Below are 25062 nucleotides of genomic sequence, written 5' to 3'. Positions count from 1 at the left end.
TAGAGGCAAGAGTGTTACTCATTAACTCTCTTACATCAGCAAAGGCAATAGCACCCAGCAGGGAAGAAGAATATGGACACAAGAAAAAAAAAAAAAAAAAAAAAAGAAAGCAAAAAAAAAAAAAACAGCTATAATAAAATTTTGTTTTAGTTTTACTGTCTCAAATGAGGAAATTCCTCTTGTCGTTGTATAAGAGCGATGATAAATAATAGAATAAATCAATAAAAGCAATTAAATGGCATAGAGACAATTGTAAGGTGATGTAAAAACAGTTATAATAAAATTTAGCTTTAGTTTTACTGTCTCCAATGAGGAAATTCCTCTTGTCGCTGTATAAGAGCGATGATAAATAATAGAATAAATCAATAAAAGTAATTAAATGGCATAGAAACAATTGTAAGGTGATGTAAACACATGTTGCTGACAGTTTTAATACATTTAGGAGACCGTAAAAGCAGGACATATGAGGAAAAAATAGATTATTTGCAACTACGCAAATGTTTCAAACAGTCTTACTTGCTTACGTAAATATAAATAAAACAAAACATAATAATGTTACAGAGTAGATATGTAAATTTGCAGTGTTCTGTGCAAATATGCATCATGTTTACATTATACATGTCCATGGTGGGCTGAACATTTGTGCACAAATTGTTGTAGCATACAGATTTGCATTGCAAAACATAATAAACTGACACTGTGCCACTGTATATTCACAAAAATTCTTCCAGCTGTACAAAACCTTTTTTCTCAAAACATCAGGCTGAAGTTCATGGTGGTTAAATGACTATGTTTTTGCAGAAGCTCCATGGTTTCAGGTGTCACTCTTGCTAGTCAAGACTAGTTTTCCCTCTTGAGTTTCCACTTTCAACTCCTATGTTTGAGTAACGCCTAAAGAAGAAATAATTTTTAGCAATGTCACTAAGAGCATCTTTTCAGTTGTTTTCCTCCAGCTGGTCATTTGGCTTGGAATTACCATGTGTGATTCATAATTTGTGGAATATACTGCATATAAGTAATAAAATGCAAATATCATTGTTATAACAAAAAACAGCTGAACTCTGTTTCTTCTGTTTCTTCCTATGAGTTGCAGTAGTAGCAGCAGTATTAGTCGAGGGCTACCTGAATGTTAACACACTCATGTTTATTCAGCAGCTACTTTATTTTCACATCCACAGCCTTGGACTCTGTGGTTCACAGTCTGCAAAGCCTCTGCTCCAACTTTGAATTGTTTAGGTGTTTTAGGAATTTTTCAAACATATTCAAATTTTTATTATCTTTATCATTTTGAGGATATTTAACTTTTACTAACCTTTTCTCCATCTTCTTACAAGTTGCTTCATGGCAGAGAATTAATATTTTCATATTTTCAAATGAAGTGTTGTCATATTTTTGAACAAATGCAGACATCAGTGTTCTTGCAGCTCACACATATTCTCCAGGCAGACATTTTCTTCAAATTATTGTTACAATCAATATAATTACTATTATTATTGTCAGCGGTGTTATTCTTATTAGCAGTACTCATGTGTGTGTTTCTGAAAGTAGGTCACTTGCTCCACTTTAGCCAGGCGGCGACTTGATGACTCTTGAACTTTAACGGAGTGGGTGTGGCTTTCAGCGCTGTAGCCAATCAGGTGCCAGTATTTTATGATGGGCGTGTCGCACAGCTAGGCACACAAACCGATGCTAACACAACTAACTGCCAAGTTAGCTTGTCAGCTATTTCGGGTATGTCAACATCTCATATAGGATTTCATTAACAACTTGGGCTTCATTCAGATGGCCGAACGTTTTAAAATGTAGTTGACACGATACAGATGTGTGTATTATTTTTTTTTAGGTCAATGTGAAGAAGTGTTACAGCCAGTAAGTTAGCTGTAAGACCAGTTAGCATGAGCTAACAAGCTCCACTGATAATCAACGGACGCTCCTTTGCTAGTGGCTAACGGTTGGCTAGTAAACCCCAAGCCAGGTAGCTAGTTTGTTTATTTATTTGGTTACATTTGCATGGCTTCTCTTCCTTAAGGTCCGGGGAAATGGCGTCGTTAACGGCGACAGAACCAGGGTTAGGACCGGTAGCAATACCAGCAGCCGAGTCCATAGTACCGGCTTGTATGTTTGCACCAGACCGAGGATGCGGGGACGATCCATCCGGCGGAGAGGGCTTTGAAGACGGGGAAGGCACAAACGGCGAGTCCGCGGCTCATCTAGACTTCAGCAGCAAGGTGGGCCCGAGTTTTAACACCACTCAGCAATGTTTAATTTGTGTCGGCTAAGCAAGACTTTGAGCACCTGATGTACTAAACTAATACAGCCGAGCGACATATTATTGCATAGGAGTTGTTGCATGTAGGGCACACGATGCATTCTGAGGTGGTTGTGCAAAATGTGAAAAAAAGTGACACGTATGTTGCTGTAAGTGCAACCAGCTGGCAACTCACACTGCCTCAGGTATGGTATATCCATATGTAAAGTGTCGTGTGCCTTGTGCTGTCGCCTTGAGCGTCTGAATTGTTTTGTAGAGTAAAATGTTACCTTCAGGGATACAAAACATGAACGCATGCTTTCTAATCACTGGTCAAAGTTTTAGCTGATGTTTGTTGCAAGCAAATCAGTTTTGTTATGCTGTGTTTTGACAGGTCCAAAAGTGAGATTAGACTCAACACCTCTCTCTCTCTGTTTTTTTCTTGTCTCTAAATTCCCCTGTCTGCCTCTTTTCAGCTGGTTCTGGTCAGTCCAACAGGGGAACAGTATGATTCATTACTACGAAATCTGAGAGAGCGGATGGACGAGGGCTGCGGGGAAACCATTTATGTGGTGGGAATGGGCTCAGGTGAGGGGACACACTGTCCATATCACACAGACATTAGTACAGATTATTAATACATATTCACTAGGAGTCTAACAGCTCAGTAAACCCATGGTTCAGTTTGTATTGTGCTGTTGTGGTCACAATTTTGTTTTTGGCTCAGTTTGTTTTGCACATTTGGGAGAAAAAAAATACCATTTCCAATTTTCTCTGTGTTTAGTAGTACTTTTTTTTTCATTTAGAGATTTTGGATGACAATATGAAATCAAAAAATATTCTTTCAAAGGTAAAAGTATACTTAGACTATTTGAAACAATTCAGTATATTTATAAATTCATCAGCTGACTGTTTGGTTGTATGGCTCTCATACAGTGGATGCAATAAGGTAATTCTCAGTTGCTGTGGAGGTCCAAATATCACTGTATTGTGTATTGAACAGTTTGTTTTTATAAGGTTCGGTTTTACACTCCTAATAAGTACTTATGTTTTTAAAAGTAAATTCACTCGCACTTATAATAGATTTAATATTGCTATGCTCATCTTCAAGTGTGCATATGTCATAAAATGTGTGTTAAGCCTCGTTGGGTCACCTTTGAACATTGGCTTGCATCCAGTCGACGTAGCAGCACTTGTTTCAGTGAAATATCATAAGTAGCAGCAAGCGAGTGCAAATCAACTTTAAAAGCTGACTTTTTATTGAGATAAGTGTTTCATGATGGATCGCGGCTATGCTGGCTTGAAGTGTGGAGCGATTCAGAAAGACTCGCTTTAAAACCTATATGCACTATGTCTACAAAGATAAACTGACAGATTGATGCTTGCAACTGAGGGGACATTGTCTTGCATACAGAGAGAAAGAGAATTGAATGAATTAGGTATTGATCAGATGGCACCATTTAATTGGTGTTTTATTTGGGTTACCCAGTCACAGATATTTGTTAGAGTTAGGCCTACAGCACCTTTAAAAAAAACCCAAAAATAAAACCCTACAGTACATTCTGGTGCTCCAAAACTTCCTCTACCAGCTCTCTGCACTGTTCAGATCTTCATTCCACTGACACAACACTACCCACTCTGAGACCTACACTAATCTCCTATTGTCTCAGTCCACACAGTGACTTAGTGTTTCATGAATAATCTGGATAAATGTGGCAATCCGTAAAGTCATGGAGTCTAAAAGTTGTTTTGTCAGCACCTGGAGATTATAGACCCCCTTCAAAGTGTTGAGTGTCAAGTTGAGCAAGACCCTTGTAACTTAGAGATCATCATAGTCAGTAACTCAGTCACCTGAGGCTAAACATGCCCTAGGTGTGAGTTTCATCTTGCCCAAGAAATTCCTTTTTTTCATGGATCTGGCAAAGTCACAATTTGTTTTCTTAAATTCACCGGACGGATAAAATATTTCATTGAACAGATTGGTTTTCAGAGAAGAAAAGAGCCTCCAAAAAAGTACTGCATTAGTGGCCGGACAACTTGGCAACCAAAGGCAACGTTTACCAGCATCTTGTGGGAGGCTGGTGTTAATTTCCCGCTGTAGTTTCCAGCAGAAGATGTGGCGATGCAAACTGGCTCGTCAGAAGGAAACTGATGTGAACATAGATGTGGACAAACACTGGCTATGGAAAATGTTGCTATATGCCTGAAGTAGTTGTGGAAAAGTCAGTTTTCTCCCTTGCGTATTAGGAGAGTCATCACCTCTGTCAGTTTTGGCCCAGTGTGACCTCCCCCTGGCAGCTAACCCCATTTGTATGCTGTTTGGTTTTCACTCTGAAGCCCTCTCCCCTCACCATGCACACACACACACACACACACACACACACACACACACACACACACACACACACACACACACACACACACACACACACACAGTCGAGGGCCTTTGTTGGCAACCCGAGTTATTTTCTGCCCACCGCAGCAACATGTCTGACCCATGTGACCTGTTGAGGGTCAAAGGGCATGTGTGAAGTGGGCCTCATGTTACCCTGCTCTGCACTGGGACTGTCACTGGTTCACTGGTCCCCATCAGTAGCCCTGGCCGGGTCAGAGACTGGCTGACCGGCTGACCAGCTGGCTGGCTGGTTGTCTCAGGCTGATATGGACAGCATAGGTCAGTGGTGTATTGTGTAACAGAGTTGAGATAAGCAGCAGCAGGCTAATCTAATGAAGAGAAAGTACTTGGTAGTGGGTAAAGGCCCCGTGTAAGTTTTCCTTTAGAAATGTGGTCACATTACATAGAAGGGGGAAGATAAGCTCTTTTTGCCTCTTGCTTAACAATGCAAGGAATTTGCTATCTTAGCTCTTCTTGAAAAGCTTTGCTAGATAAGCCTGTGTCTTAGAAAAAAATTATCGATGGCACTACTCAAGATAGCGTTCCTCAGTTTGTTAGTTATCAAATCTGCTGGCTTAGGATTTCTTGCATGTTTCAAATTATTGAGCATCAAATTGCCACCCTACACAACTAAAAAACATAGTTGTGCCCTTTGAATGACCAGAGAGTAGCTGTGAGAAAAGTTGCATTTTGATCAAGACCACATACAGATCCGACAAATTACCATTTTTATCACCGTGCTCTTAGTAGAGCATTGTGTTTAAAAAAGAAAATCATTACTATTAGCATTTTGTATTCAACTTATATTAAACATCAACCATAATGTGCTTTACAATTATCCCAGCAGCCATTTAAGTAATTGTTGCTTTTTTCAAATGATAGATATATTATATTGGAATGAAACTCTTTCATCTGGTTCTGCTTTAGTGTTTTCCAACTCTTGCTTAACCCTATCTCAGGTCACTCATTTTCAAATATATTTTTAAATATTTCAGTTACAGAGTTAATGACATAAAAGACAAAATCCTGCAGGCCTGATGCACTAGCTAGTCAAGGCTTGGGTGGGTTGTGTCTGAAGACATCTTGAAATGTAAAATAAGGAGCTAAATGGTTATGATATAGTAATTTGTGGTTACAGCATGTTAGGTTTTTCCATCTCTGCATCCACTTCTGCCTTTCTTTCAAGCCCTCTGATCTCTCACTCTTTCTTCTACCAAAGTTCATTCCTCTCACAGTCTGTTAGTCTTCTTTGTCACATCCCTTTCTTGCTCAGGTCTTTCTGCCTCACCCACAACCTTTCACCCCGTCACACCCATCCCATGTTTCTTTTATCTTTTCAAGCCTTTGCAATTTCTGCTCTTTTCTGCCTGCTCATTTCTTTCTCTCTTTTCTTTATGTTAGGATAAAATAGTAGGTAAGCCGAGTGCGACTGTGCGAGCATTGCACTGCTGATCTCTAGTTATGATGGTTTAAGTCGTGTATGATAGTTAAAGTGGCAAATGCTTTAACTTACCCATTTTCCTGCATTCCTGCAACTGCATTTCAATAGATGCAGTTGGTGTAGCAGGTTAAAAAAAAGGAACACTCTGCTATGCTCTGCCCAGAGTACCCATCATGTCATGTCTGTGCCTGGTGTATTTTCCCCATTAGTCCAACAAAAAGATTGTTTGAGGGAGAGATGGTCATACATGGCAGAAAAAAAGCAATATGAGTTTTTTGTGCTTGTTGAAACAAAGTGCAGACAGACCTAAAAACTAGCTGTTTTCACATGATCTATGCAAATACAACCACCAGATTGGTCAGTGCCAAGCGGTTCCCACTTGTAATTTGCATAAAGGGGAGCTATCCAGTTTTTGTCACCTTGTCTCACCCATGCCGGTAGCATCACACCCTTTCCAGTTCCACAATTCCCTGTGCATACTTTCCTCCTGGTGTCATTGTAAATTTTTGTGATTTTACTGAGCAGATTTCTTATAAACACCTACTTTAAGGCATTTTAGATAAAAGCATCCACCAAGTGTCAGATGTGTGTATGATGCTTTCCTCCCTTGCCCCCCTTCTTCACACTCTTCTTTCTCTTGCACACCCTCTGCTGCTAGATGGAGGCGACTATGGTCTGGATGAGAAGGACATGGAGGCGTCGGTGGCCACAGTGCAGTCGCTGTGCGAGCAGATCGAGGCCGACCTGATCCTGCTGAGGGAGAGGACAGACACCGGAGGATCGATACGGGACTACCTCATTCGCCGGCGTGTGGGGGAGCAGGACTTCCTTGAAGTCAGGTAAAGAAGCGAAAAGTCAAAGGAATCAAGTGTGTGGGGGTCTAAAAGTCCATTTATTGCATCGATACATCGATTTATAAATTCTTCTGATTCAACTTCATCGATCTGCAAAAAGAAGTAAATAGGATTGACTCCTCTATATTTGGCCTGAATCGATATGAGGTGCTTTGACTTGAATCAGTCATGATTCTTAAAAAAAGACGGAATGCTATAATCTAATATAACACTAAAAATTGACTTTTTTTTTCTTTTTTCTTCTTTTTTTTTTTTTTTTAGGCTTACATGTTCATTGCACATTTTTACTACTGGTTATTTTATGACATTACTTAAAGTATTTACTTACTTTAAGTAATTTATTTGCTTTGACAGTTCGATTCAGTTTGAGACAAATTGAATTGCCAAATAGTAAATTGTGAATTGAATCTCTGTTGAAGCCAAAGATTCACTCTTAGAACAGATATCACCAGTTCAAACCCCAGTTTGGCTGGAAACATCTGAGTTATTCTTTGTGAAAGAGGAGCAGGTTCTGCTCCCTCAGTAACTACTGTCAAGTTTACCTTGAGCAAGGCGCTTAAGCCCCATACTGCTCCAGTGGAGCTGCTCACTGACTGAAGCAAGGTGTTGCTTCACATGGCAGTTCACAAGCAAGCTGTGTGTACTCAGTACACCTTCCCTGGATGAGTAAATATTGTAAAAAAAAAAAAAAAAAGCCTGTAAAAGAATGTTGTCATCCTAAGACATACTGACTAAGGATTAGCAACTCTGCCCCCACCCAGCATGGCCATAAATGCTGACATATCAGTCAATCAGTAGGTCGAGTTGACCATAAAAAATATTGGGACGATTTGCTTGTGGCTTGTAAGAGCTTAATTTGTATCTAAAAAGTAAGCCTTTCATTTCAGTAAATCAAGGGCTGTGGATCATATAGTGAACAGGGGCAGTATGCAAGTGTTTGGATGACACTGCTGTTAACTTATCTGAGCTTAAAGCAGTTTTATACATCACCAATTCAAGAAAGAAGTAGATTACTTTTTACAAATACTTTCATAAATATATGCTCATTTGAAGCAAACTGTTGAATGATTCAGTTTAGTTTTCACAACAGAAGCATGTGTCGGATTGGGTGCAGTGTTACTACTCATCTGTGCATCAGTAATGACAGTTGCACAGGGAAAAAAATACTGTTCCATGTAATTTATTTGGCTGGTGCCGTGCAAATTAGAGCCTGACCACTTCTGGATTTTTGGAGCCAATACCAATATTAGGGAGTAAAAAAAAAACAACTCTACTGGTAAACTATTGGTACATCGGCCAATATATACATAAGCACACATTTTGCAATAATCCCTCTAGAATTGGGTAATAAGTCAACCGTCAGCCCAACAATGATTGGGTGATTGCTGATATATGATCAAATATTCATTTATAAATTAGCTTCTTTTCCAAGCATCTCTTTTCTGCATTATGTTCTGTAAATAAAACAAAAAAGTAAATAAATAAATGAATATCACAGTGGTGCATATTAGACAACATATGCACTGATGTAAATATATCTGTGATAGGCCAATTTAGGCTGGCCAATATATTTGTCTAATGCCAGTGCAAATATTGTGACAGTGCACTAGAGTTGAGTCCATAAATGGGAAATGTGAATATTTGTAGCCAGTCTTGCATGGATATCTTGGTGGATATCATTTTCAATATTTATGAAGATTAATAGAAGTGTCATTCTAGCAATATTTTTACTGCAACACTGATAAGTATGGAGGCCGCGCTTGACCAAACTGCCTGCTCAATAAAGTTGGCAGGTGCAAATAGGCCAGCTGTAGCAAATTACATGACAGATGTTTTGGATGATTTTGGAAGTGAACACAAAAAGTAAATGATCACAGAAACATAGACATTATTAACTTTGCCATTTGGAATTAAAATAGTTTTGTAACACAGCAAATTTATGCATGTACCTGTCTACACACGGCTCAGATGTTTTGCAACAGCTTGTGATTAATCCTGATGGAACCTAGTGCCCAGATTAACAGTGCCTTTGTTTTATGCTCATAGTGTCTTATAAAGGCTGATAAGTTTATTATTTTGATTCACAATTCATGTTATTTACGTAAACAAAAAAACAGCAAAGAAATTGGAAGCAAAAACTGAAAGTAAGGCAAATTTTCAGACCACTCAGTTCTAGAAATGTTGCAACTGTATCTATCTGTATATGTATCCTTATACATCTGTATCAGTGTTTCTCTTTCTCTTTCCTGTCATCCCCAGGGTGGCGGTGGTGGGGAACGTGGACGCTGGGAAGAGCACCCTGCTGGGGGTGTTGACCCACGGCGAGCTGGACAATGGCAGAGGCTTCGCCCGTCAAAAGCTCTTCAGACACAAACATGAGATGGAGAGCGGCAGGACCAGCAGCGTGGGCAACGACATCCTGGGCTTTGACCAGGATGGACAGGTGAGTTTCTACCATATATATGATATATAGTACAGGCCAAAAGTTTGGACACACCTTCTCATTCAATGCGTTTTCTTTATTTTCATGACTATTTACATTGGAGATTCTAACTGAAGGAATCAAAACTATGAATGAACACATGTGGAGTTATGTACTTAACAAAAAAAGGTGAAATAACTGAAAACATGTTTTATATTCTAGTTTCTTCAAAATAGCCACCCTTTGCTCTGATAACTGCTTTGCACACTCTTGGCATTCTCTCGATGAGCTTCAAGAGGTAGTCACCTGAAATGGTTTTCCAACAGTCTTGAAGGAGTTCCCAGAGGTGTTTAGCACTTGTTGGCCCCTTTGCCTTCACTCTGTGGTCCAGCTCACCCCAAACCATCTCGATTGGGTTCAGGTCCGGTGACTGTGGAGGCCAAGTCATCTGCCACAGCACTCCATCACTCTCCTTCTCGGTCAAATAGCCCTTACACAGCCTGGAGGTGTGTTTGGGGTAATTGTACTGTTGAAAAATAAATGATCGTCCAACTAAACGCAAACCGGATGGGATGGCATGTCGCTGCAGGATGCTGTGGTAGCCATGCTGGTTCAGTGTGCCTTCAATTTTGCATAAATCCCCAACAGTGTCACCAGCAAAACACCCCCACACCATCACACCTCCTCCTCCATGCTTCACAGTGGGAACCAGGCATGTGGAATCCATCCGTTCACCTTTTCTGCGTCTCACAAAGACACGGCAGTTGGAACCAAAGATCTCAAATTTGGACTTATCAGACCAAAGCACAGATTTCCACTGGTCTAATGTCCATTCCTTGTGTTTCTTGGGCCAAACAAATCTCTTCTGCTTGTTGCCTCTCCTTAGCAGTGGTTTCCTAGCAGCTATTTGACCATGAAGGCCTGATTGGCTCAGTCTCCTCTTAACAGTTGTTCTAGAGATGGGTCTGCTGCTAGAACTCTGTGTGGCATTTATCTGATCTCTGATCTGAGCTGCTGTTAACTTGCGATTTCTGAGGCTGGTGACTCGGATGAACTTGTCCTCAGAAGCAGAGGTGACTCTTGGTCTTCCTTTCCTGGGTCGGTCCTCATGTGTGCCAGTTTCGTTGTAGCGCTTGATGGTTTTTGCGACTCCACTTGGGGACACATTTAAAGTTTTTGCAATTTTCTGGATTGACTGACCTTCATTTCTTAAAGTAATGATGGCCACTCGTTTTTCTTTAGTTAGCTGATTGGTTCTTGCCATAATATGAATTTTAACAGTTGTCCAATAGGGCTGTCAGCTGTGTAGTAACCTGACTTCTGCACAACACAACTGATGGTCCCAACCCCATTGATAAAGCAAGAAATTCCACTAATTAACCCTGATAAGGCACACCTGTGAAGTGAAAACCATTTCAGGTGACTACCTCTTGAAGCTCATGGAGAGAATGCCAAGAGTGTGCAAAGCAGTAATCAGAGCAAAGGGTGGCTATTTTGAAGAAACTAGAATATAAAACATGTTTTCAGTTATTTCACCTTTTTTTGTTAAGTACATAACTCCACATGTGTTCATTCATAGTTTTGATGCCTTCAGTGAGAATCTACAATGTAAATAGTCATGAAAATAAAGAAAACGCATTGAATGAGAAGGTGTGTCCAAACTTTTGGCCTGTACTGTGTGTGTGTGTATGTATGTATACATATATATATATATATATATATATATACACACACATATATATACATACATACATACATATATATATATATATATATATATATATATATACATACACACACACACACACACACACACACACACACACACACACACACATTTTTTAGCATTAAACAGGAATGAGCCTCGTGTTGACTGGACACCTCTTCCACAGCATCTGCAAAGGGCTTAACAATAAATTTGCTCCTGTTTAGATCAATTATCGAGGCCTAACCAATAGCTAAAAGTATGTTAAAAAAAATTCCTTTGCTGTGAAAACAAAAGCATTTTTGCAGCTGTTTTGCATCTTTTGCATCCTGAAGTACGTTAGCTTTAGTAAGGGTTCCCTCCTCTCTCTTACTCTGATACTGCAGCTCAGCAGCTGGTCATCTGTTGTTGCAAGGCACTCTCCTGTAGTCTTGCAGTGTTTGTTCCTTTATTCATGCTTTGCTTGCTTGTTTAGTGTTTGCTGTAATTGGATTTGATTGATTTTATTTGGACAGAATGAATAATTGCCCTCGTGGCACCGATTGTACTTGGAACTTGCTTCCCGCTCTGTGATCCTTCCCAGAGGTTTTTTCCCTTTTTTTTTTTTTTTTAGTTTAACTTTGGTTTCTTGCCTGCTATGAGAGTTCAGGTTATGAGTGTCATTTTGTTTTCTATCAACTGTGGACCTGTAAAGCCCTTTGAAGTAGTAAACCGTGATTAAGAGCTATAAACACACTTGCACTTGGACTTTAATTTGCTTAATGCTCTGGATTCAGGTCCAGAATTATATAAAAGAATCATTTTTTACAGATCAAAGCATCGCTGTCGGTTCAGATCTGTTGCATAATTACATATACATATCTAAAAAAAATAAAAGCTGTGTGTTTTGCTGCAGTGTGGTTTGTTTGTTCTGTTTAGGTAAACCAAAGACATGTAAATATGAAACAGATCGGAGGCCTTTCAGTGTGAGCTGAATACTTTTATTGTGGCGTGGAACATTATTCCTGCTCTGATCAGCATCTGAAAAGAGCATCACTGTGAACTGGGCATCTGTTAACTTCTACTGACTGGCATAGCAATGAGATGCAATGGTAATTTAAATTAATTCTGGTCGGCACTCTGATTCATTCCACTTGTTTTTCTCTGACAGACTTATTCATCGTTCATCTGTCTCTCACGCTCTCTGTAAATGATCACTTGCTCCTCCTGCCTACATCTCTGTCCATCAGGTGGTGAACAAGCCAGACAGCCACGGTGGCAGCCTGGACTGGACCAAGATCTGTGAGAAGTCCTCCAAGGTCATCACCTTCATCGACCTGGCTGGACACGAGAAGTACCTCAAGACCACTGTGTTCGGCATGACCGGACACCTGCCTGACTTCTGCATGCTCATGGTGAGAGAAAGGAGAGCGCGTGTGTGTCAGTGTCTGCAGGTCTTTAAAAAGTCTTAAATGTCCTCAATTCAAGATTTTAAATATTAAACCTCAAATGACATTAAATAGTCCTTAATTTAAATGTTTGATCTAAATTTCAACATTAACATTTTATTTGATATCCTTTTGTCAAACTTACTCAATTTCTTGTTAGGCAACATATCTGATGCCTTTTTACTTGACACACTTACTGTGTGTGACACATGCTGCTATGTACTTTCCTGTTGTACTTAACCTATAGAGAAAATTACAAGAAAATCTTTGGACTTAGTCTTGATTAGATTTGTTACAAGAGCACCTTGCTATCTAGCTTAAAGGAGACACTTTATGTAATCATATAGGTAATAAAAAAAAAATGTATTCCTACCTAAAACTGCCCTCTGCATGCAGTGCTTAATACCTACCTGCAATGCTGAATTAAGTAAGAAAAAGATGTTTTGTTTTGTCCAAAAACTGTCATAACTTTAATTAAAATCTATAAAGTCATTAAATTTAACTGCTGTCATCAAGTCTGAGATGGTGAGAAATCTTGCAGTATTTGAAGTTACTATCATCTCCTATGCAGGCTAATTTATAAATTCAAATAAAGCATGTAAACTGTGTGTGCTGATCTTCAATTGAGTGCTTTCTCCACAGTTCTGGCAATGCTTTAACTTCATTTCCAGGCGTTGTTTCAGCCCACTTACCTCTGTCTATGCTTTTCCATTTCTCTCTCTCTCTCTCTCTCTCTCTCTGTCTCTCTCTCTCTCTCTCTCTCTCACTTTCTCTCCACCCAGGTTGGCAGTAACGCTGGCATAGTTGGCATGACCAAAGAGCATCTGGGCTTGGCACTGGCCCTCAATGTGCCAGTGTTTGTAGTGGTTACTAAGATAGACATGTGTCCGGCCAACATCCTCCAAGGTAAAGACACATGCTGCTTTATTGTCTGGTTCTCTAATTAGTGTCAGGGCCATTCGGTGCTGTATATCTGTGACGAAATAGTGGCTAGCCTGACATCCCTCCACAACACTCTACAAAGTAAGGTGATCAATAATTGCTGTTGTTCATTGGTGTTCAGTCAACAAGCAACATCCAAAAAAAAAAAAAAAAAATCAATAAACAGGTTTTAGTTAATCTTCTATTGACCAGTGTTAAGTTGACTGGCTGCCTTGTGTATTCCTTTGGGCAAAAGAGTTGAGTGAAGCTTAGCTATCCAAGCATCATTATATGTCCTGAAGAAGGCAGTCAGCTGCCTCAAACGGGCAACTGGACAGTAGCATGGGAACGCAGTAGCTGTATCAGAGTTGTTCTTAAACTTTTTTTCTCCAACTATACAGCAGTTTTGCTGCTGGACTGCAGCCAGTTTTCTGTAATGTTGTATCAGAGTAGTTCTTTCTTAAGCAGTAACCTATGTCTGGGCTAATTATTGCCACCTTGTAGCCATCACAACAGATTTTCATCATCTGTCTGAGCTAGTGGTACTTCTAGGTGGCCGCAGTGGATAGTCAGCACAGATGATCTTGTGTGAGGGTTAAGGCCTAGGACCATCTTGGTCATTTCAAGCAGTCTGGACTGAATCCAGTGAGAATTGAGCTTGAGAAATGGGAACTATGCAAAGTATAATGTTCCACCTCCACATTTGTTTTGGCTCTGTGCTGTAGTAAACGCCACAGCTTGTGTTTTTGTCAGACTGGGCGTTGGAGGTGTTCATGGCATGAGAAGTCAGTTTCTGTACCAAGACTTTACTTTGTCGTTGAATTTGCATTCCTGGAATCCAACTATTTGTCCAGTGTTTTCACGGTCTGTTCAGGTGCTTGATGTGTGCCCAGCTTTTGTTACAGCCAGTGCTTTGGTGCCAGAAGCATTCATTCTTTATAGTATTTATTTATTTATTGGTTTATGTGTGTGTGTGTGTCTGTGTGTGTCTGTGTGTGTCTGTGTATCTGCAGAGACTCTTAAGTTATTACAGAGATTATTAAAGTCACCAGGCTGCAGGAAAATCCCCGTCCTGGTCCAGAACAAGGATGATGTCATTGTCACAGCCTCCAACTTCAGCTCTGAGAGGTAGGAGGGGGTACAGAGGGATGGAGAGTGAGAGTAATAGACAGATAGAGAAAGAGAGAGAGCAAAATAGAGAAGAGTAGAAACTACCTCAACATTTTAATCCATATACAAATGCTGGAGCTACAGTAGCATGATTAAAAAATTGTATGCCTTTATTTTAAAGGCAAATGGTCTTGCCTGTGATATTTTTCTTTCTGCATAGCTGTCCTGATGCATCTTCTACATCCTAGTTGTTGTACAATAAATTCAGAGGCAATACATTTATGACATATTTAAGTATATCCTTCATTGTTTAAATAAGACTGTTTTCTTCACTGCAGAGCTGTAAACAAATGGTAGTTCAGTGCAATCTTAAGCTCATGTTGGCTAAGAGCAGCAGTAGTCGTGATAACATTCATTTCTTTTCATTCCATTCATTTCTGTCCCTTGCTGTGATAAGGACAGCGCATTTTGTTTTCTGTTGAGTCAACAAATCGAGCTCTTGAGTAGCTGACTGTCAGCATAGTCAATTGTCAGAATAATCGTTTGTTGCAGCCCTAATTGACACAAATAAAAAGATAAACTGGAGACAAAGAGCAGCCAAGAGGGAAATAGAGAGAGATGGGAAGACGGAGAGAAAGAGATCAGCAAAGACAGAGAAAAACATGTTGCTACAGAAAGAGGAAATAGACAGAGATAAAGAGATTAGGAACAAATAGAGGCAGAGTAAGAGCCAGGGCCAGTTAATTCAGTCAGATGTCCATTCAGATTTCAAATACTATGCATTACATAGTATACTGTATATAAGAAGCCTAATTGTTGACTGTCACTACTCTCCTTATTCAGAAGGCCTGTTTAGTTTGTCATTTAATCATTTAGATAGTGATATATTCTATCCTTTAATTTTTCCTCTATCTCTGACTCCCTCTCTCTCTCTGCAGGATGTGCCCAATCTTCCAAATATCCAATGTGACAGGGGAGAATATGGACCTGCTGAAGATGTTCCTGAACCTTCTCTCCTCCAGGACCTCCTACAGCGACGAGGAGCCCGCAGAGTTCCAGATAGACGACACATACTCTGTACCGGTACGACACACACCACACTTCACTCTCTGTGTCAAGTTCAGAATCAGAAATATAGGTGAATTGAGGTTGACTTGTAAATGACTTGCAGTGACTAGAATGTTTAATCCCAATGGCCCATACAAGACTTTTCAGAAAGTCCTTGACCCCATATAAAGCCTGCACGCATGCACACGCACACAAGTCTCTCCCTTTTCCTCTCACACACTAAGAATTGCTCACACTGATTTTCTTTTTCTCACTAACTCGTGTACTTTCATTCTCTCTCTCTCGCACTTACTGTTTTGCACACTCAAACACACTTTTTCTCTCCTCTCTCTCAAACTTAATCGCTGTGACTAGGGATGTCATGATACCACAATTTTGGTATTTGATACCAATACCAGTGAAACCACACGATTGTCAATACTTAATTCGTGTAAACATTAACAGATGCACAGAAACTCCATGTATTTGAAAGCACACAACTACAAGAAAGCAGCACTGCACATTTTTAAAGCTGTGTTGGGACTATTGTAGTCTAGGTACCATTCTCCAAAGTATTGATTAGTGTATCTTCGCCATCTCAGATTCATTGTAATCTCCTTGTGCAGTAAATGTGAAGGAATTTGCTTTTGCAGATTTAGGGCAAACAGAGTTTTACATGTTAAGACATCACACCCAGGCAGTCAGACACCAAATATGTAAATGGTAATGCAGCGACACACGCAAGACCAAGACCTAGCAGATTATACTCACTCAGTGTATTCACAGCATTATAAGTTACAGCCATCTAGATAAAACAGAGTCTCACCTTTGCGTAGATATATATTTCTAGTAGTTAAGAGCCAAAGAGGATTTAAGTCTTTCATCTCCTCAGTTATGAAATAGTGAGAGTGAAAGATACACGGTTAAGGGTCTCGTAGGTGTTGTGTGAAAACTCACAACCAAGGTGTGAAGATTCATAGTTACAATTATATTCTCACAATCATAAAACACTTACATCCTTTTCAGTAGATCAGTAATGCTCAATAAAGAACATGAATTGTGGAAATTTTCTCAAGTGCTGTGCACGGCGAAGAAGCCAGAGCTGAGCATGAAAGAAAAAGCCTTGCTGAAGAAAAAAAAAAAAGGTTTCAAGGCCTTTTTATGAGCACCTGAATCTTCTCTCAACAGGGTGTGGGCACAGTAGTTTCAGGGACTACGTTACGTGGATTGATACGGCTCAACGACACACTGCTCTTAGGCCCAGACCCGTTGGGCAGCTTCATCCCCATTGCTGTAAAATCCATCCACCGCAAGAGGATGCCTGTCCGAGAGGTTCGCGGTGGACAGACGGCCTCCTTCGCCCTCAAAAAGGTTTGTGTTGGGAGTCTGCGGGTTAGGGCGGTTACTGTGTGTGGCTGAATTCTTACTGATTTAAATTTAAATGGCATTACCTATTTTAATCACAAAAACAGCATTTAAACTACCTGACACAAAGGCAAGCCATTCTGAAAACAGTTGGGTGTCATCTACATAAGATTTTTATCTTAAGGAAATTATTTTCACCACACATAATTTTACATGCTGTATTTTTTTTTTGTCTCAGATCAAGCGTTCATCTATAAGGAAAGGCATGGTGATGATCTCCCCAAAGTTAACGCCACAGGCCACCTGGGAGTTTGAGGCTGAGATCCTGGTCCTTCATCACCCGACCACGATATCCCCAAGATACCAGGCCATGGGTTAGTGACAGCACGCGGACAGAATCATTTTAGTTGATAAATATTCAGTTTGTGATGCAGTATTTCCCAAAATAGTCTTACTTTGGCAGTCCACCAAGGTAAATTCACATTCACCCAAAGAAACTTTTGTTTTAGGATAATTTAGAGTCTAGTCTACTTTTTTGTTGTATATTCGGCACTGTCCCTTGCACTTTATTTGAACTGTCATTGTACCATGTGTATCCACAAATTGCACAGGATACTGCTTTCATTGTTTGTTATCTATAACAATCCATATTTAGAAAAATGTGTTACTATGTTTGCATCTTCCCATAAGTTTGATAGGGTGCTTGCACTTCCTGATTTGATATATTTACTTAGTGTCTGTAAGTGAACTTAAGATGCATTCACATTTTGTCTGCAGTGTGACCAAATTAGTTTAATTCTTAGTGCATCTTTGGCTTGAATTTTATGCATTTCTGCTCTGATGATCACCTAAGACACATTAATGCCACTGACAAAGCTTTATTTCTCTTTTTCTTCATCTACTTCAGTCCACTGTGGCAGTATCAGACAAACAGCCACCATCCTCACCATGAACAGAGACTGTCTACGGACAGGAGACAAGGCCACAGTCCACTTCCGCTTCATCAAAACCCCCGAATACCTGCACTGTGACCAGAGACTGGTGTTCAGGGAAGGACGCACCAAAGCTGTGGGCACCATCACTAAGGTACTGGATGATAAGCATGATAAGTAGAGCGTGCGTCACAGTTTTCTCCTCACTGTAGCAATAATTTTATGCATGCAGCACTTTACAAAACAAAGTTAGAAAGTGTTTCACAAAGACAAGAATTTTAAGCGGACAAGGAAGTAAAGGGTAAATAGCGCTATCTGTCTGTTACTCAGAGAGTGCCTGTCTGTCTAGAGACCAAGATAAGAGAGGCACCACGGGACAGAGAGCTGTAAAAATGAAAGAGGGTTAAGTGTGTGTTCTTGCCAGTGCTGTTCTGTTTCTCTGATACACTGAATAATTGATGGTTAATCCAATGAGAACATAAAAAATGGCACTTAAAGGCAGCGTAAGAGCATGTTAGAATATATATTAGATCTTTTTCCACATAATTTGATAGGTTCCATTATTGCAGTAAACAAAACACAAATGTTACCTTATCTTTAATTCATAAACACACACTAGACACACACACACACACACAAATAGTAATTTGTACCTAGGTTTCTCCTTCCCTTCAAAATTGACTATCAATCCACACAATCTCATGTGTATGGCTTTATTTTATGTATTCGGCTGTGATACAGTCAGTTTTTGAGAGGAAGAGACTGCCTAGTGAGAATGTTGTTTGTTATATATAAGTTCATCACTTCACAGTTGTGGTAAAAGCAGGTAGAGTGGCTGTAGTTATTATTTTTGTAGATAATAGAACAGATCACAACTAAAAGCTCTGACACTGATAGTAGTTTATTAACCCTCCTATTATGTTTGGGGTCAATTTGACCCCAGCCAATGTTTAACGTCTCTAAATAAATGATTAACATCATTTTTTTTGCTTCATATTTAATGAGTGTTCCTAATGTAATGGGTTCTACCAGGTAAACATGAAATTGACATGATGATATGTTTTCAATGTCCTGTACACACTTTGTAACGCATCCGTTATGAATAACAAAAATCTGTACTTAGAAATAATATAAAGCCATTAAAACACCAAAAATGAATATTTCTTTCCAATTTCAGATCAATCAGTGAGATTTTATGGTGATTTGAATATTTTTCCATTTTCGCGTAATAGGAATACTGGATGTATAAGTGGGGGTGTTGGGGAGTTATGTCTTATTTAAAAGGCTATTTAGGTAATCAACAAAGAAACATCAAGTACTTGACACATAAACTTTGGTAACAATTTTAGTTATAATAATTTTGTGAAAGTTTAAACTGCAGGGGTCAAATTGACTCCAAACATAAAGGATGTTCAAAAATGTGAACATAACAGGAGGGTTAAAAGCTTAAGAGCTATCTGTATCATGTGATGCTGAGTGTAACGCAGTTCACATGAGAAATGGACAGCTAATGATGAGATGCCTGGAAATTGAGCTTCAGAGGATAAGCAGAGATCACCAAATTAACCTCTACTAGGAGAAAAAGAAAAAAAAAAACCAATGCTCATCAGGAGTAAAATGAATGAGTAATGTGTCAAGTCTTCACTGGCTTTGTGTGTTTGTGCTGCAGCTACTCCAATCAGTGAACACCCAGGCAGCTAAGGCTCAACAGGCCAAGATGCAGGCCAATAAGAAGGCCTCTAAGGAAAGCACAGCAGCCAATGAGGAGGTCGGTTCCATGGCGAGGCCGGCCAGTCCCAGCACAGCACAGGTAACACCGAGTCAATCCTCTATGTGCGTCAAAGAATCAATGTCATGTGATGGGTCCTGTCTGTGTGTCTTTGTCTGTACTGTTTACGCCCAGTAACTATTGTAGAAATAAGTTTTGGACCTCTTGGAACGTCCTTGATGATTTTACCTGCATTTTAGTTTTTTAACATTTTAGAAAATCGCCCAATAAGCTAAAGCTAAGCTGCTCCAGAAAATCTGTGCTTTAAATCAGGTGACACATTGGCAAGTTTTTGTGTGTGCATGTGCAAAGTAAACTCTTTCTAGTAGCCCTTTTCACTGCTGCCATCTTCCTTTTCTTCTTGCTGCTGATTCTCTTCCAGTCCACCGGTTAATGTCTTTCACTGTCCCCTCTTTCACTTTTTCCATTTGATCCCTCAATTATGATTGTTTTCATCCTCCCATGTTTACTTTTTTTTTGTTCCACATCTCCTATTCCCTTGACTCTTCTCATTTCTGCCCTTAATAACCCTGCTTTTATCTGCCCATTCGGTTACAATTGCCCTCCTCATCATCCCTCCATTTACTGCTCTCCTCATTTACCGTCTAATACCCACTCCTCCTCCTCCTCTCTCCACTTCTCCTGTCCCCTCTGCGCATTCGTCTCTCCTCCATCACTTTTCGGTTTCATCTTATGCATTCCCTCCCTTTCTTGGCATGCTGCGTTAGACAGTGGCAGAGGAGGAGGCAATATGTAAAGATGGCAACAAAGAAAACAAGGTAAAGAAGTTTCCTCTGCCTATGGGAGACAAGTATGAAAGCCTTTGTCTACTGAAAGCTGAATGTTTTGCCACTACCTCTTTTTCAACCCCAGTATGAATTTGAAACTTTAACTAACTACAAAGTTTTGATTGATTACTGTTATTGAACAGAGTAGGCTTGCACCATTAGTGTTGAGTCAAAATCACTGATATAAAATCTGTCTTTTTCCTTTTGAGAAATACGTGCATCTGTGGGCCAGAAATGGAGAAAATCAACATAGTTTGCTTTCATTTCTTATGTTACTTCAGGGTTCTAGTATTGATATCGGTGTATCCCCAGTGCATTCAGTGTGTTTTCTCACTACAGTTCCTTCACATTCATACATTTCACACATTCTTGCCTGGGAGCTGCCCAATACCGCCACAGTTTTCTACGGCGGGCCATTGAGCAGCCCACTGGACCGCCTTTTGGTCATTAAGTGCAATTTCTTTGCTGAATTGGACCCCAGTGGCATTTAATTTACTTACTAACAGGTTCCCACTGGTTATTGAATTAAGCAATTACAGAAATAAAACATACATCTTCTTAATGCATGATTTTCCAAAGACGCAAAACAGATGTCTGTTACACGTAATGGTAGGAGGCTCCCAAAAACCCAAACATGTGAATTAAAAAATGTACATGAGAGACCATTTGAATGCAGAGTGTAATGTTTAATTTGCTCAAATTAAATGGCAGGGGACATAAAACGTTTGCTCTTTGCAGTTTGCACAGGTGACGTTTCAAGCTAAAGCTGCTCCTCAGGCAGTATTGTGCTCTCTGCATCTTTATGTGCCAGTTTTATGCCTACCTAACAGAAAAGACAGACAAGTCACAGACACGTCGTGTAATTTGGTCGACTTGACAGTTATGTGGCCATCCAAAAGGAGGTGCCAGGCTAGATGAGAAGCAGTAGAGACGTCTTTTTGTTTTAGTAAAGCTCACCAAAAGATCTGCCTAAGATGGAAACATTGTCTTTTTGCTTGAATAAAGTTGTACAGTTGGAGTTTGCAGTGTGCTCGCTCTACTCTGTTCGACAAAGGCATGGAATTTAAAATTTTAGGATTGCAGCTGCTGGAAAAGAAGTTTCCAGCAGCTGCAATATGTGTAATTGTGTTTTACTTGATTTTTTGTGAATGAGTCTACAACTTTTTATTTAGATCAAGACGAATGAATGCATTCTCTCATTCTGACGCCCCTGTGAAAACACATTTTGCATGTTACCTTTGTGGACCAACCAGATTCTACCGACTTTCTTCCTTTTTATTTATTTATTTATTTTTTATCCTGATATCAAGGAAGAGCTGGCTGAGTGATGTTTCCTTTTGTGTGTCTGCAGCCCAAGTCGGGAGGCGGAGGACGCAGGAGAGGTGGTCAGAGACACAAAGGGAAAGGCCTCAACGCCGCCGCCACATCTACGTCTGCAGGCGGAGCAGGCACGGCCTAAAAACACCACCCTCTCCTCTTCAGCCCTCTTCATCTCTGTTACAGCTGAGGAAAGTGAACACGTTGCCCTCTGGTGGTTGCATTCAAATCCCCGCTGCACAAGGGACTGAGTATAAAATCATATTAGTTATATTCAGCGGTTTGAAATAAATGTGAGTGAAACCCTTTCCATTTAAAGCCACTATTAAGCTTTTTTTTTATTGGTGTAATTACTTACGGGCTGAGTTTTTATTTGATTTGAGATTGCGTTATAAAGTATCATCTTTTCAGTTCAAACACAGCATTTCTTGAAGCGTTCATGCAGTCACTTGTTCATTAGAAAGTAGCTTTACCAATGACCAGATCAATAGGTGTTTTTTTTTTTTTTTTTTGTTTCAGAAATGAATGCAACCAGCAGATTTATCATCACTTTCCCAGCCTAAACCTTCCCTACCGTTTAAACTGTTGCCCTCTCTGCTCTCCTGCCTTTTAGATCCCATCCTGTCCCACTCCACATAACTTAATTCACCTCTTCAGAGGGTGTCGGGGTTGGAGTCTGTTTACCGTCACATCAGTCAGTTCAGGAAGCGTTGGGTCTTCAGTAGTTCAAACAGAAAATATTTTGCCTTTTGAAATGTTCTTATAAGCCCATTGATATTACGAAACCTGCAGTTTGAATTTACATTTTGAATTGAGTGAATTGAAAGGGAACTGACCCCAACCCTGACGGGGTATTAACATCTATAACAAACTGATCCTTGAGCAGGAGGTTAAACTTGTTATAATGTTAGCCTTTGGCACAGCTTGTGCCAGAGAAGGAACTCTCACCAGCATAACGCCGGGTAAATCTTTTTCTGTGACTGATTAGTTAGTTTACTCTACTATCCCCTTTGGTAGTAGGTCAGCTGTCATTTGGACATCCTGGTCTGGTTTAAAGGCCTGTCTGAGTGGTAGGACAGTGAAAGTGGTTGGTGAATTTTGGGATTTACCGGCCACTGTGGCAGGTCGACTGAAAAGTACATTCTCTGCCCTGGGCTTGGTGCTTCCATTGCACTGATCACCTCTTTTGGAAAATTGCCTCATAGATGAAGAGCAAAAAAGACCCAATAAAACAAGGTCCTTTTTTAAATTAATTTTGAATCCCTCCACTCTGAGAGCTTCTGTTCCAGTTTTAACAAACTGACTAGTGAATTAGTTTGAAAGTATTTGTCCCAATTTTCTCTTTATTTTCCAGATCATATAGTGTCAGCATGGCTTTGTCATGTGGTAACTCAGCACAAGCCTCTGTGAACTCTCAAGTCTACACAGTTTGCAGGGAAATAACCTTTCCAGCACAACTCCAAGCACAGTGTTGATCATTATGGTCTACCAGTGGCACCACAATGAAGCCATACACAGAAATTATTAATCCAGTAATTCTTCTTCTTGGATGCGATGACTGAGGTTATGGTTGACACTAATAATGACTAAAGATAAGTTAAAGCTAGTTTTAATTGTTAAAAAAAAATAAATGGGTGCTATGTGGCAGAAAGTTATTTTATACTATGAAGGAGAAAGGGAAGGCACAACAAAACGCCCCTAATTTGTCTGCTAAATAAGAGATTGGACTTGAAAGTTGCAAGGTTTGAATACAAATGTGCATTTTGCCCTCCAGCGTATGCTCTCCTCCATAACTGAAGAAATTAGTTGCTGGAAGTTATTTTTTATAGTCAGAGAGAAATAAACTTTTTTTAACCATTGTTGCCTGATTTGTTGGCGCAGTAAAAGTGGCTGGAGCTGAACTTGTGCTTTCTTATTGCCCACCAGCAGACATTTTAATGCTGCTGTATGACTCTGCATCAGTCGGTCAAATAGCTCAAATCAGCCATCAGATAGTAACTCAGCGATGTGGTTGCTGGTAGTCTAAACACCAGCCCAGGTCAGCTCAGGTTGTTTTCTGTGCAAACACACTTCTTCATAATAACGTAGACCATTGATCACATCTGGCTCCGCTGGGAAGCCACAATGCTTTGCCACAGCAGACACTCTGGCCCTGTTCACAATCGGCGTTAACATCTGTTTCAGGGGGTTCGGTCCTATGTGGACCGCCGAGGCAGGCCCCCCGTTTACAAATGGCATTACGATGCATCTCAAATGCATCTCCACTGACTTAGCAGATTTCTATCAGACTTACGTTTTCCTTTCTTTTCTTACTTTGATTCCTCTGTACTTATTCTCCCTCCCTTCCCTTCTTTGTTCCTCGTATCCCCCACCCGTCCTTTTCCCTATCTCTGGCCCATTCACAAAGCAGCTGTGCCCAGCCACTCAGTTTTGTTTATTGTGTCCAACAAAGACAACACTGTTTCACCACGAAATAAACCTCCTTCAACCTTGAACTTCACACCAGCAATCCGCTCTGCCAAAACGTCCTTCCACAAAGCGACCAGGTTGTCTGATGCTGCTGTTGGGGATGCATCCGGATGCATTAGGAAAGAGTTCACACTACAAATGCTACGTGGTCTAATGTGGCCCTGACCTCGTCTAATGGTGGTTTGGGTGGTAGGATCACAAAGTGTCACCAGCTATAGTTCGAGCTGTCCATTTACTAACACCAAGACAGGTGTTGAACCTGTGTGAATGTGTCTAAAAAATATTTCTAATATTTATTTTGGTGTCAACATCTTTTCTTGTGTGGTTTTATTAGGTTGTTGGAAGGCTCTCCTCCCTATTCTAGGTTTTGTACTGGGAAGGTAAAAAATTATTGGCTGTTCTCACAGCGCCAGGAGCCGTTACTCCCACATATTCATATTGTGACTGCAAGCTGGTCACACATTAAACTGCTCTGAGGTTTGTGTCTTTGGGGTAATTCTCCTGTACAGACTAACATATTTTATAACAGACACAAACACCGTAAACTGCCAGGATATTTTTCCCTCTTTTTTTTCTTTTCTTTTTTTTTTCCCCAGAAATTACCAATAGTGCATGGGTTTATTTTTGAAGAGACACATTTTGTGTGTATGTATGTACAAAAATACAAATTGTGCAGAAGAATTAAGGAGGTAAAAAAAAGATGCCATTTAAATTAAGTGGTGCCAGTTTGTGTTGTAAATCCTTTTAAATAAAGATGTTTCAGAATATCAGATGATTCAGTGTGGTCATTGGCATAATGGTCTTTCTCGCCCGCAATTTGAGAATGACTGACAGAGAGAAAATGGGTAAATTC

At 40.0% G+C, this 25062-nt stretch overlaps 1 protein-coding gene across 1 annotated transcript; it reads left to right on the top strand.

Moving 5' to 3' along the window:
- The first annotated feature begins 1667 nt into the window (after positions 1–1667).
- Positions 1668–24976, top strand: gtpbp1l (GTP binding protein 1, like). Its single transcript, XM_030053387.1, has 14 exons — positions 1668–1731; positions 2030–2228; positions 2725–2836; positions 6743–6923; positions 9198–9381; positions 12295–12459; positions 13275–13398; positions 14427–14541; positions 15462–15606; positions 16759–16941; positions 17174–17309; positions 17843–18021; positions 19537–19677; positions 21775–24976. Exons 2-14 carry the CDS (start codon positions 2040–2042, stop codon positions 21880–21882), a joined length of 1962 nt encoding a protein of 653 aa, XP_029909247.1. The 5' UTR covers positions 1668–1731; positions 2030–2039; the 3' UTR covers positions 21883–24976.
- The last annotated feature ends 86 nt before the right edge of the window (positions 24977–25062 follow it).

The sequence above is a fragment of the Myripristis murdjan genome, chromosome 1 (genome assembly GCF_902150065.1).
Source record: "Myripristis murdjan chromosome 1, fMyrMur1.1, whole genome shotgun sequence".
In the NCBI taxonomy this organism is placed as follows: Eukaryota; Metazoa; Chordata; class Actinopteri; order Holocentriformes; family Holocentridae; genus Myripristis; species Myripristis murdjan.
This window is presented reverse-complemented; position numbering and strand designations above follow the sequence as displayed.

Excerpts from the sequence above, each read along its gene's own strand:
- gtpbp1l (XM_030053387.1), top strand. The coding sequence starts at position 2,040 with ATGGCGTCGTTAACGGCGACAGAACCAGGGTTAGGACCGGTAGCAATA. Across the intron at positions 14,542-15,461 it reads TCCAACTTCAGCTCTGAGAG|GATGTGCCCAATCTTCCAAA; the intron begins GTAGGAGGGGGT and ends CTCTCTCTGCAG. Across the intron at positions 19,678-21,774 it reads CCAGTCCCAGCACAGCACAG|CCCAAGTCGGGAGGCGGAGG; the intron begins GTAACACCGAGT and ends GTGTGTCTGCAG.